Here is a 13,400-nt window from a genome sequence, read left to right on the forward strand (position 1 = left end):
CTGACTTTGCATGCAGGAAATTACCTGCTATATTTATTGTTTTTTTATTATTTTTAATAGCAAGGAATTGAGTAATAAGACCTTAGAGCACAGCATGAGAATATTGTCTCCCATGAGCAGTAGAAGCAGTGAAGGAGGAGCCTGGCAAGCACTCCAGGCAAGGTGGTTGTACTGGGACATGAGAGACCTGACATCAGGCATGGCTGTGAAGAACTATCAGAGGTTGTTTATTTAGATCTCAAAGGCTAAAGAATGAAATTATCCACTAACTCTAGCAAAGGTGCACCAGGAAGAGAACCAGTTAGGTCAAAGAGATGAGAGCAGACAGCTAGTTGTCAGAAATCTTCACGAGAGAGCTCAGTGACATGAGGAGTGCCCAGGGCATGTGACATGACAGAGGGAGAAAGGAGTGAGAGGAAAACAAAGATTCAAAATTCTCAGGTAGGAAGAAGCTGTGACTCTGATATTCACTGTTAAACAAGCAAATGCAAACAAGAGACAGAAGTAAAAACACAAACCACTTAGTATTTTGAAACATTCTGGAGTGAGTGAGCTTTACGGAGCTCAGAGGATACATGTTAAAAATAAACAGACTTTATCATTATGAAGTTGCTATAGCATCTCACCGCTCTCACTGGTGATTGCTGTCTACAGTATATTTTGAGCTCAATAGCTTCCATGTAGGATTTACAACAGCTGAAATCCATACTTGTTAGCAAGTGCAGACAGGAATCTGCCACATTCAAGAAGAGTTGAGAGTCCAAGTCAATTCATGATTCCATCAGGAACTGTCACCTCCAGAAAAGCTGCCCTTGAGGCAGAGCAGAGAAGCCTTTGCAAACTTTTTGCCAGGCTTTGATTAGCATCAAGGCTGAATTAAGGTTGTATGAGTCTTAATAACTCCTGCTTGGTCCCCCACCCAGAAATTTGGGAAAACAAAACAGGCTTTGGACTCATTTGTCAGCAGTGAATCAAATGCTTTAAGCAGTATTTTACTGAAGAGAGAAGGGGTCAAATGGAAGATAAACTGGATCATCATCAGAAACTAAGTACTCTTTTTCAAAAGTGCAGCCAAAGCTATTTAAATCTTTCTCTCTGTTTCCCGCTGAGACAACTGCTAGGGCAGATGTCGGCTCCCTACCTCCATCAATACTAGCTCATTCACAGCTTGTTGCTGTTAAGACCCAGGGTTAGACAGATAAGGCGTGTCTGTTCTACGCAGCTGTAAGGTCTCATCCCAGCCACAGATGACCCTGTAATTTGAGCTGTCGTGCTATCTAGCTGTACTAGCTAACAATTCCTGCTAGCTGTTCCTGCTCTTTCAGCTGTTCTGGCTAACCACAGCAGTTATGCTGCCAGGTCCCATTCCCCAGCCATCCTCTTTTTACCAAGAGCACATCTGGCATAGTTGGCTACACATAGCTCTTCCTTGACAGATTCTCCTATCCTAGCTTTTCCATTAGACTGGCCCATTGGTTCTTTCCATTCATTGCCCCTTGTCTTTGCTAGCTGTCAACAAAACACTCTGCTGTATTCAGGGTTGTACCTGTTCTGAGGTTCCTGGGGAGAAGCTCTTTTAGGCAGCAGGCTGATACCTGGAGTGAAATGGAAGTTCGTGCAGCTGCATTGGCCACAGCCTTTTCAAACATCTCCATTTATCAGTTTCTGCAAGTATTTGCAAGAAAGGGCATCAGTCCCCAGTACTCCACCTCACTGTAAATGGTCTATACCGTTTGCTTACCTCTCTTCTATTGTAAAGACTGTCATTACAGTTTGATTCCCCTCCTTCCTCTAGCAGCTTGAGGGCTTATGAGAGCCTCCCTGCCATTTGGTCTCAGACTGCAGCTACCCGAAAGACTCCTATTTCCTGAGTCAGTGAAGAAAGGCTTGTTCCTGTTCTAAAGCACAGCTTCATGACCTGCAAAAATCAGCTCAGTTTGGATGGACTCAACAGTAGACAAGAATCATACTTGAACAAGCTCATAGGATGAGGTGACATGATAGTAAGACAGCTCTTAGCCATATTAACAAAATATGACCCAGCAGTGTGCACTCACAGCCCAGAAAGACAATTGTATCCTGGGTTGCATCAAAAGCAGAGAGTGATCAGCAGGTCAAGGGAGGTGATTCTGCCCCTTCACTCTGGTGAGATCCCACCTGGAGTGCTGCATCCAGCTCTGGGGTTCCCAACACAGAAGGGACATCGACCTGTTGGAGTGAGTCCAGAGGAGGGCCACCAAGATGATATGAAGGGTGGAGCACCTCTCCTATGAGGGAGGACTGAGAGAGTTGGGATTGTTCAGCCTGGAAAAGAGAAGGCTTAGGAGTGACCGAACTGCGGCTTTCTAGTTCCTGAAGGGAACTTACAGGAAAGATGGGGCAAGACTATTTACAAGAGCATGTAGTGACAGGACAAGGGGGAATGGGTTCAAACTGAAAACAGAGTAGGTTTAGATTAGATATTAGGAAAAAATGCTTTGCTGTGAGGGTGGCAAGGCATTGGAACAGGTTGCTCAGGGATGTTGTGGATGCCCCATTCCTGGAGGTATTTAAGGCCAGGTTGGATGGGGCTCTGAGCAACCTGGTCTAGTAGAGGGTGTCCCACAGCAGGGGGGTTGGAACTAGATGATCTTTAAGGTCCCCTTCCAACCCAAAGCATCTGACGATTCTGTGATTAAGTATTGGCATTGCAAGTCTGTCCTGTGCAGCCCAGTAAGTAGCCTCTAAAGTTAAATCTGATTTTTATGCAGGCTCTCAGGGAGACAAAGAGTAAAAGCACTGAATATTAGCAAAATAGTAACTCAGCATAATAAGCAGTATGTAGATCTAATTAACACCCTGGTACTGTCAGTTGTGGCATATCCTGTTATTGTCCACAGGCAGCACACCAAGAAAGCCTGGCTGTTTGGCATTTAGGGGGCTACAGATGGCTGGTAAAACTTCTGTCTGTTCTTGTTTACAGCCAATTTCTGGAGTGCAGCAACAAGTGGCAAGACAAGCAAAGGCTTTCCTTTCCCTGGGAAAGATGGCAGAAGTGCAGGTCAGCAGACGGAAATCCAGTGGAGAAAAGTCATGGCTGTGGTTTGCCACAGTGAAGTCTCTGATTGGGAAAGGGGTGATGCTTGCTGTCAATCAAGGCAAAGTGCAAACAAACGTGCTCAACATTGCAAATGAGGACTGCATAAAAGTGGCAGCTGTTTTGAACAACGCTTACTACCTAGAAAACTTGCATTTCACTGTGGAGGGAAAGGACACGCACTATTTTATCAAGACCACCTCCCCTGAGAGTGACCTTGGGACACTGAGGCTGACAAGTGGGCGTAAGGCCCTGGAGAATGGCATCAACGTCACTGTTTCCCAGTCCACCACTGTGGTGAATGGCAGGACTCGTAGGTTTGCTGATGTTGAAATGCAATATGGTGCTTTAGCACTTCACGTCCGCTATGGCATGACACTTGATGAGGAAAAGGCCCGAATACTGGAGCAAGCCAGGCAAAGAGCTCTTTCCAGTGCCTGGGCCAGAGAACAACAGAGAGTAAGAGATGGAGAGGAAGGCGCCAGGTTGTGGACAGAAGGAGAAAAGAGGCAGTTGCTAAGTGCTGGAAAGGTACAAGGATATGATGGGTACTATGTACTCTCTGTGGAGCAATATCCAGAATTAGCAGACAGTGCTAACAATATACAGTTCCTCAGACAAAGTGAGATAGGAAAGAGGTAACACACTGGCTTAGCTCAGGCTGCCAAAGAGACTGTGTACCAGTGTCTTCTAAAAAGGAGACCAAACTGTTTTGCTGCATTACTACTTGAGCCTAAGCTTACATCTTTGCTCAGATTTTTTCTGTAGCACAATCCAAACAGACTCTGTAATGAAAAGAGCGCCTTCCAGAAGAATGATACTGCTAATGACAAAACTTTTTTTTCTCAATGACCTTAAAGGTGATCTGCTTTAAAGAATATGTTTACATATGCATATCGCTGCACTCAAGTTGGACTGAAAAGTATTAAAAAAAAAGAAGAAAAAAAGAAAATAAAAAGGCCTACAGATTTTGCAACAGGCTGTCCGTTCCTTTGAGGCACTGTATTTAATTAAGATACAGACCCATACAGTGTTTTCAAATATTACTGAATTGTTGACCTTTGGTTACAAGAAGTAGTCTCTCTTTCTCTCTCTCTTTTTCTCTCTCTTTCTCACTCCATAGGATGTGGTATATATCTGTTAATTTTAAAATGTGGGGCAAAAATTATTGTTTATAGACAACCCAACTGCTTTAAACTGTGCTGCTTTCTAAAAGGACATTGGCACAAGTGACTTATGCTACCATGGAAATTTAATAATGCATTTTACAATGCTAACATGGTTTGCCTTGGGGGGAAAATGGCAAGTAGAATCCTTGTTGCATATAAGCAAAGGAAACCCTGATTTTTTTGTAAATTATGTGAGACAAGTTGTTTATGGATTTTTATATGAATTACAATTTACTGTACATCAAATATTAGTCTCAGAGGAGTTAATTTATGTAAAGTGTTTAAAAAAGTTTATACTTAAAAATAAAATGATAAAAACATGTGCTGTGTGTGATTTTTTTTAAAGAAGAAGGAATTGCACCTTTTATGTTATAGCTGTACAGTATAAAGGATTATATTGTAGAGATATAACAGTGATGACTAATGTCCAAAAGTGTTAATATTTTTGTATTATGTTTAAAGCTGTGCATCTATCACTCTGCTGATAGGATGGGACACTCCACAAAGTAGCTGGCTGACTCAGACCACCGCTCCCTCCCTTCCCTCTCCTGTCACCCAGGCCAGTGTCACTTCATCAGTCATTGTCAGAAGGCACAGTAACCAAATAAGTCTCATTTATTATGATGGAAGACTTTAATAGGTTGGGTTTTCCTTGTCTTTTTCCAGCCCTGATGTAATAAATGGACAGTTATTCATACCAGGTGGGGTTTCTGTTGTTTTTTTAGAAGCTTTGTTTCACAAAGGAGAGAATAGTGTCTCAGGTGCTTGGCAAATTGTATGTAGAAGAAGAAGAAGAAATTATGTAGTTTCATCCAGTTATGTCAACTTTGTCTTCTGTATAATACAGCTCTTTTAGATGTTAATAACTCCAGATAGAAGAAGCGTACCTCTGATCTGATGCTACAGAATTGCTCTTTAGGCAGGCAGGCTGTTAAGTAGGTTCATCTCCAGGCTCTCAGCTGGCAGATCAACTCTAATTACTGCGAACACTGAACTTGGGGATGGAGAGGATGGTCTAGTTCTAGTGCCTAGTCTACATCTCTACACCACTGCATAGATTTGGCATGCTCAGTATATTTGTTGCAGGACAGAACTGAAGTGTGCAGCTGGTTCCTTATAGGAAGCCTGTGATGGCATCTATGGCATCTGTTGTACATCTTGGCTGAAACCATTCTTAGAGCTTCAGTCTCATGAGCACTAAATTCAGCCACAAAAATAAATATTTTTAACATGAGACAAAATTGGGGGGTTTTGATGTTCATTGAAATATACACAGTATTTCTATCCATGTATTATATAATGACAGAACATAGTAAGTGAACGTGTCTTAACTATGAATGGTTCAAGTGGATGTAATAAAAATAGTTTTCTAACTGCTTTGTATTCTGAGAGTCTATGGTATTACATACTCTAAATTGCACATTAGGATTGTTTGATAAACAGATTTGAATTTCTCCCAGCCAAGTCACAACTGAATCTACAGTATCAGTGACATTACTGTATCTGTGTATTTGGTAGAGCATACAGAACTAATTACACATATAATAAACGCTAATCATCTATTAGAATGAAAGCACAGATTAGTTGTTAGTATTTTTACCCTTGAAGTCAAGGGCCCTAAATTTAGAGAGGATGGTAGGTATGTCAGACCCCAGAGGCGTGTCATTGATCTACATATTATTTTTAAAGATGTAAAATGCTAGGTGTTTGCAGTTCTGTTGGGTGGCTCTTCCACAGCACTGTATTTAGCATGCTGTAAGTGCTCTCTGTTGAAATAGGCTCATATTCTAAATTATGTCCAATGTTTCTGTTCTGTTTGAATATGAAAAGCTTGTATAACATGTTGACATTGAAATATATCTTCTACTTAATGCGTACCAGTTCCTTCTCCTTTGTTCTGGCACCAATAAACAAAAAATTATAGTATCTGTTGGTGATCATTTTAGATACAGTCAAATCAAGCCAATTAGTGGCCTTGTTAGTAGGTATAATGAGCCTATTTCTTGCTAAAAAAGACTTGCGATCTGGACATGCTCCTGCAGGAAATAGGGACCTTGGGGAATATATAAACAAAAGATCTTTTTAAAGAAAAAATATGCATAGTTAAAGAAGCATATTACAAAAATAAGAAAAAAAGAAAGGAGATTCTAAGTATTTTAGACAATGCCAGTCAAAATGCTATCCTGATATTTTGAGATGTATATTTCGTCTGATTTGTATTGTTCTTTTAATTTGCCTTCTTAACTTTATATGTGTCCTGAATTTTCCACAAATTGATAACTATAAATTGCATCTAGGCTTTCCAATAAAAGCCAACCCAATGTGTGTGTGCGTGTGTGTTTATATTTGTTTTTTTTAAATGTATGTCAGATACTGCATCTGTGCAACTGTTTTTCTCGTATCGAAGAAGCAAACTGATCCCCTTGCACTGGTATCGATTCATTCCCTTCACAGTTGGCAGTATCTTTTTTGACTGTGTCCAATGGCTTCATCTGCTAACTCAGCAAAGTGAATTACTCCATGGGATCTCTCAGGTGGCCTACTTTGGAAAAAACATTAAATATACCTCACAAAGCCAAATCTTTTATAGATAAGGAAAGCCAAAGGAAAAAAAAAATCACTTAGAACTGTTTTCTTTCATATCCTCTTGAGTAAAAATATGACAGAAAGTATTTGATTATAAAGAATTAGGTTGGCACTGGTAGTTACATATATACACAGAAGAGATCCTTCAATCTGCATTAAGGCCCACTTTGCAGGAACTGCTGACTTCAGCACTGCTCTACGTGAAGAGACTGCTTTCATTTTAGTTGGAACAGGCAGACTTCACCACACTTACTTTGTAGTGACAACCTTGAGCTGGTAACATGTTGATCCAGCACTAATCAGGTCACTGCTTAGCTAACTGTGGCCTAATTTTGTTGTTTAAAAAAAAAAAAAAAAAAAAAAAGGCAAGCCAGTAAGATATCTTTGCATATTTACACCTGGGAGGTGAGAGATTTGCATTTGACAAGGGGAGGAAAAATGCCAGTTACCACTGCCACTCTTCTGAGGCACTTTTAAAGTGATAGCTGAAAGGCTGTAAAAAAAACTCACGCATAAAGTAACAGTTAAAATTGTCTATGAGAGAATAGGCTGCATTTGCAGAGAATCAGATGACAAAATGTTTGAATTTTGTTTTCAGGAAAAAAAACCCACCAACAACAAAAAGCTGCTGGAAGCCTCGATACCTTGCTTTACTGCTAACTCCAGAATGGCAAGCTACGGCTATACATATGGCCAGCTTGAGAACCTTTAAGAAAAAGACTAGTGCATAATTCTTTGGGGATGGGAAAGCAGAGACACTTATTAGAAACAGCTCCAAAGCAGCTTACTAGAAGCTGCCAGGGTTAAAAATAAGCCAAAGCAGAGAGCATCATCCCACAGCATAAACTGAACAGCACAGACACAGTGATATCATACCCTAACTGCAAAGCCACATCCAAACCCGCTGAACTGATCAGCTTCTCATCTACAGCCAGTTAATGCTAAGGAGTAAATACACAATGCTTATAAAATTAAATTGATCTTTGCACACACAGGTTGCTGGGGCTCAGTGACCCAAAATAAAAAAAGCCAAAATGAAAACAAATTAATTGATGGGTATGTGCCAGTTTTTCCCCCTGGGAAAAAGGGAACACATGGTCCATAGCTGTCATGCTGACAGACAGAGCTTAAGACTTCATTTTTTACCTCAGAAGTTCTTAGCTTTTCAGCAGAGTGACAATATAAGACAAATTTAACTCTGTGAGTGCCTAGGCTAGACCTATTTAAAAAGTCAAAACACTAATGATAGATAAATCCCTGCTTGTTCCCCCCAGCCCATTTTTCAGCAAGAGTAACATAAATAAGGATGCTAGCACTTAATTAGATGCACCATGAAAATCTGAAAAAATGCAGCTTCCCTGTTCACCCATCCCAGAAACCTGAATATTTGTTACTGATCACTAAAAATGTCTTAGGCCTTTCAGGGTAAAGGAATGGTGGAAAGGTTTGTTTGTCATGCCCCCTCCTAATCACAAGACATTATAGTGGTTATTGCAGTTGGCACTGTGACGGTGACAGAGGAATAAGAACATGGTGTCTGGCACTCCACACGGTCTGCCCTGCTTTAGTAACCAGATGTGCTGGGGATGGTGGGGGAGGGAGAGGGAGATGACTTTTCTTAGATGGTCTAAAATGCAAAGTGAGAGTGAAGTCACACAGTACCACACAAATACTGACATGAGGATTATCTTAACTGCACTATTTTTTGTACACATGCCTAAAAAAAAAAAATCCTGGCCTGATTTCTAGCATCACAAATGCCAACTGCATGCAATCCTGAGCAGTGCAAGGATGACATAAAATGCATCCCTGAGTAAAGATAAATCCGCTAAATATTGGTCCCCACTTCTAAACAAGAAGCTCAAACAATAACACCATCCCTTTCTTTACATATACGAGAGTCTTATATGCAGTTTAGAAGATAAAGAATAAGCATAATAAGATGGCAGCTCATTAGAGTCTCATGTTTTCACAGAACCTACTTCATTGCAGGTAAACTCTCTCGCTGTTAATTACTATAACTTCCTAGGTAAATTGAGTAAACCTTTTAATTTACTAAGTTACAATTCCATCATTGAGGAATATAAATTTCTAGATATGTATACAATGTTTTTCCTACTACTAACTAAGTCAAAGCTGTAGTACTGTAATTACGCAGCTTAAAGTTAATGGTTCCCACAAAGCTGTCTTAATAAAGCCTTTTGGGATTCAGGAGGAAAAGGAAGAAATTCAGAAATGAAGAACAAGGCTGGAAGGCAACAACATGTTTCAACTGGCTCTAGTTACTCAATCACACTTAAGCTGTCTGAGACAGCAGGGTGAGTGCCATGCATTACAGAGGCATGAGGGAAATTGTTCTCCCAACACAATAAAGTATTTCCAAATTCCAAGCCCAGGAATCATTTTAAAACTGAAATTACAGGAATGACCATCTAATGAACCAATTAACCTTACAGAAATAATATTTTTTTTTAAAAGTATAAAGATAATACAGGAATCAGTTAATTCAAATCTGAGTAACTAGAAGTGTGTTGGAAATGCTATAGAAAACTCCATCCACTGTTTGTAGATATGAATTACTGTGGAAAAATGAGCTGGAGAGGGGGTGTGGGTGTACAAGACCATAATACCAGGACCAGGTGCTAATCACCAACTTCCACAATGATGGGGAAGCACACATAAGCAAAAAACAAAATCAAAAAAACCCCAGTGACACCAATATCTGCAGATGACAAAAATTAATGGAGTGGCAAATAATGGCTAGGACAGAGCAGTCATACAGAACAATATGAATCACTCGCTGAACTGAGCCCATTCAAATAAAATGCATTTTAATACAGGCAACTCCAGAAGTAAAATATCTCAGAATAAGAAATGCAAATCTTGCTATGAAAGGTATGTAGCCACCTACAAGAAAGCAGTGACTGGAAAGAACGAGGAGCACATAATGGATAAATAACTCATTGTGAGATTCCGTACAATAGTGGTGGCAATGAAGAGCTCATAGGGGTGGAGAAGCTTAATGAGATTACTGGCCTTGTTAAACAAGGGAAATAGGAAGGCAATGTTATCTCTACATATGGTGCCAGCAATACCACTCTGGCATACAGTCCTGATGCATGCATCGTGATAACACTGTTAAGATCCTGGAGAGAGAACACAAGGAGACATCACACATAAATCTAAGTCTTGGCAAAAAAAAATAATCTTGCAGGGAGAGATTTAAACAGCTCACCACCACCCCATCCCAAAAAAAAAAAAAAGGCATGAAAGCATTTCATGACAATAGTGTTTAAATGACTTCACAGAGAAAAGCCACATTGTAGTAAAGTGCTTGCAAACAGGAGAGAAGAGAAAGCAGGTGGGAATGCAATTCTGATAGCTATAGGAGAAGTAGTTTGCAGAAGCTTTTGGCAAAACAGGCAGCTATTGGAGTTACATATAATGGATGCAGGTGATGGGAGTTCAAACCAGATGATGGCACCGTTCATTTAGCTGCACAGGAGACGTCAAATTGAAAGCTTTATAACTCTGGCAAATGCCAGGCTGAAGGGTTTGGGTTTGTCTTCTCCTTATGACCTCTTCTTTTCCAACTCTGAAGTATCCAAATTAAGTTGATACAGACTGAAGCCAACAAAGATTACTGTAAAAGTCCCAAATCTTTAAACGGAGATTGCAAGGCTGAGGCATTTTAAAAACAATCCCTGGTTTCCACAGCAGAGATACACTGTTCTATTGCCTTTTATAGCAGTTGATTATTAAAACTAAAACAAACCTCCTCATTCTCTATTAACATAGCTGGAGCCAATATGCCCACGTTTATGTCTCCAAGGCACACAGAGGCAAATGTTTAGATTAAAAAAAAAAAAAAAAAAAAAAATGGTAAAACTTTGTGCCGTCGCTGACCGCACTCTACCCTGGGCGCACGTCGCCCTCACTGACCGACGCTCCCTTCCCAGGTGCATCACGCTCCGTCAGCTCCGGTTGGGTGGAAAGCCCCTGGTTCTAACTCGGGGCACCACCGGGAGCTGCCGCCGGCAGCTCAACTAGAGGACAGCCGCCCTGCCTCACCCGGGGAGAGCCAACTGCTCCCTCCGCGTCCTGACCGCTTCAAAGCGAAGCTCAGACCGAAGGGAAGAGATTAGAGTGTGCTCCTAGCCGCAAGCGTACCGCTCCCTGCCCGGGCACGGCAGCCGGGACCGACACGGCCTCCCGCAACAGCGGGACCCCTTCGCGATCAGCGAGCAGGGCCGCAGCGAGACAGCGCACCGCCCCCAGGCCCTAAAAGCAGCAGCGCAGCCTGGGGCAGGGGACCGGAGCTGTCGCCCGTGCCCGTTCCCGTTCCCCGGCGGCCCTTCCCCCGGGACACCGCCCGCCGGCCGTGGCTCGCGCGTCCCCTGGCGGGCAGGGGAGGGGCGGCAGCGGCCGGCTCGGGGCCGCCGGGGGTCTTGGTCGCCATTTTAACGGCTCAGTGGGGCCCGCGGTGCCCTGGGGGAGCGGCTCGGTGAAGCGGGGTTCCAGCAAAATAAATAAATAAATAAATAAATATATAGATGTACATACGCACGCACATTGATATATACATACATATCTACATACTGCGTTAAGATGCCGTGTCCCCTAGAACAGCACGTCCTGTCAACTCGCAGCATGGTGCCCGGCTGGCAGGAGCAGGGCAGGCAGCCTGGCACGTCTTGCTGGGCCAGGGACATCCCGTGCCCCCTCTCTGGTCTCCCCATAATGCACCCTTCTCATGGGCTGTGGAGGAGGTAGCAGGTGCTCCACAAGGGCAAGCACCACAGTAGGTCCCACTGGTGGTGCTGCCTCGTGCTTGTCCAGCCTCTGCTCCCTTGCACAGCCCCGATGGCAAGTGCCAGCCTACCATCCTAGAGCCCTCTTGTTGGCAGGTCAACAACAGCAAGGTTGGATGAGTAGCAGCACTCATACAACCTTGTTCCTTTTCAAATGCAACCAACGGTATATGCATGTAGTAAAATACATGGGGGTTTTTTGTTCTTAACTGCACAAAAGGTATTTACAGATGGCTTTCATCTGCAGCCAGTGAAATGCAACAGCATAGGGCACTGCTGCTTCAAGCAAAGAGAGCCTGTTCCTCAGTGTGACAGCCCCATGGGCAGTCAGTGGTGGTTGGCATGGCCATGGGCACTGCTGCAGCCTCATACCAATGCTGGGCCAATAGTTCAGCCAGCTACTGACAGGGAAGAGCCACCCAACCAGGAGGACACAGGGGAAGGGCTTGGTCTGGCATTGTGCAGCAAAGCACGTGTGTGCACGTGTGCCTGGAAAGTTAATTTGTAGGTTTTGCTCCTCAATAAATCAAGGCAGATGCCCCTGTAAATTCTGCTCCTCAGGAAGAAAGAAGGAGGGCAGGAACTGCATGGAGTAGAGAACAGGGCTATTTTTCTTTTCAGCGCCAAGAGCACATCAGTGACACTCAGTGCTGTGCTGGGTCAGGCCTTCACCCTCTGCTAAGCTAACACCAACAACTCCTTCATTTAAAGGGCAGATAGTAACAGTGGGGCCCCTCTTGCACTATTCTGCCTTTCTTTCCTCCCATTGCAATAGCAGTAGCCTCTGAAGGAACTGCACTAATTAGTTGCTATTACACTTCTTGGGTGGCTGGAAGAACATACTGCCTCTGACCTCATGCTTTGCAACATACCTTAACAGCTTATTATTGCTATTGCATGGCAGCAATGGTTCGGTTTATAGTTACTTTGAAAGAGCCATTCCTCTAGTGCTGAAAAATAACCTAAGACTAATGCACAGTCTCTCCAGAAGAAAGACTGTTAAACTGTCTATAACCAAGTGTCCAAACGCTGCACAAAGCTGTTTCATTTGCTTAACATCGACTCACTAGCAATTAATATGCCTGACATAACAGCACACTACAAGGCCCATAAAATCTGTAGCAGTAGGGGAGTGAAATTATTATAACTTTTTTTTCTTTTTTCAATAATACCAGACTACAGTTTGAGCACTGTAATCTTTTCAAAGCAAGAAGCTGAGCTGCATCTGAACAGCTGTTGTTTACTGAAGCAATAATTAGCAACAAATAAGTCAAAATACCTTCCATAGCAGCTCAGAGGACACTTGTACCCTGCGCCTGGAAGCAGAGAGGCTCTCGGCTTCATATGTAGACTATACTTAATAAAAATCTCACCTAACTAACTTTAAGAAAGGAAATATTTATAATGGCAGTGTCTGCCAGCCTTATGCATACAAGTAACTCCAGTGAACTCATTGTAAGCTGAGAGGATCGCAGCTCGTACCAGATATCCTTAGCACAGTAGTTTTCAGCTGGTGAGGGACAGGGCATGATGCAGGTGGGGGATAGGACATTCTGCAAATAAGGTCTTAGGCTCAGTCCTGCTTAACGTGCCCTACTGGCTGCAGGCAAGGTCAAACTGCTCCCTACTTCTGGGAGTGAAACCTCTGGGGAAGCATGTCTGCAGAGCCATTTGTCACATCTGCAAGTCTCCTGGTCTTACAAGGTTTTTTAGCTTAGTTTGACAGAGCAGCAGACCAGCAGTAAGAGACAGGAAGAG

The 13,400-nt window shown here is 42.7% G+C and overlaps 1 protein-coding gene across 40 annotated transcripts in view; it reads left to right on the forward strand.

Annotated features, from left to right (window-relative positions):
• The window catches only part of TENM3 (teneurin transmembrane protein 3), a 1,314,794-nt gene extending 1,308,224 nt beyond the window's left edge, over positions 1 to 6,570 (forward strand). For all 40 annotated transcript variants that reach the window (XM_064652558.1, XM_064652559.1, XM_064652557.1 and 37 more), the window contains one exon: positions 2,963 to 6,570. In XM_064652558.1, coding sequence (XP_064508628.1) covers positions 2,963 to 3,718 — 756 coding nt within the window. In that variant the 3' untranslated portion in view covers positions 3,719 to 6,570. The remainder of the gene's footprint in view (positions 1 to 2,962) is intronic.
• Positions 6,571 to 13,400: the final 6,830 nt, after the last annotated feature.

The sequence above is a fragment of the Pseudopipra pipra genome, chromosome 4, assembly GCF_036250125.1.
Source record: "Pseudopipra pipra isolate bDixPip1 chromosome 4, bDixPip1.hap1, whole genome shotgun sequence".
NCBI classification, from domain to species: domain Eukaryota; kingdom Metazoa; phylum Chordata; class Aves; order Passeriformes; family Pipridae; genus Pseudopipra; species Pseudopipra pipra.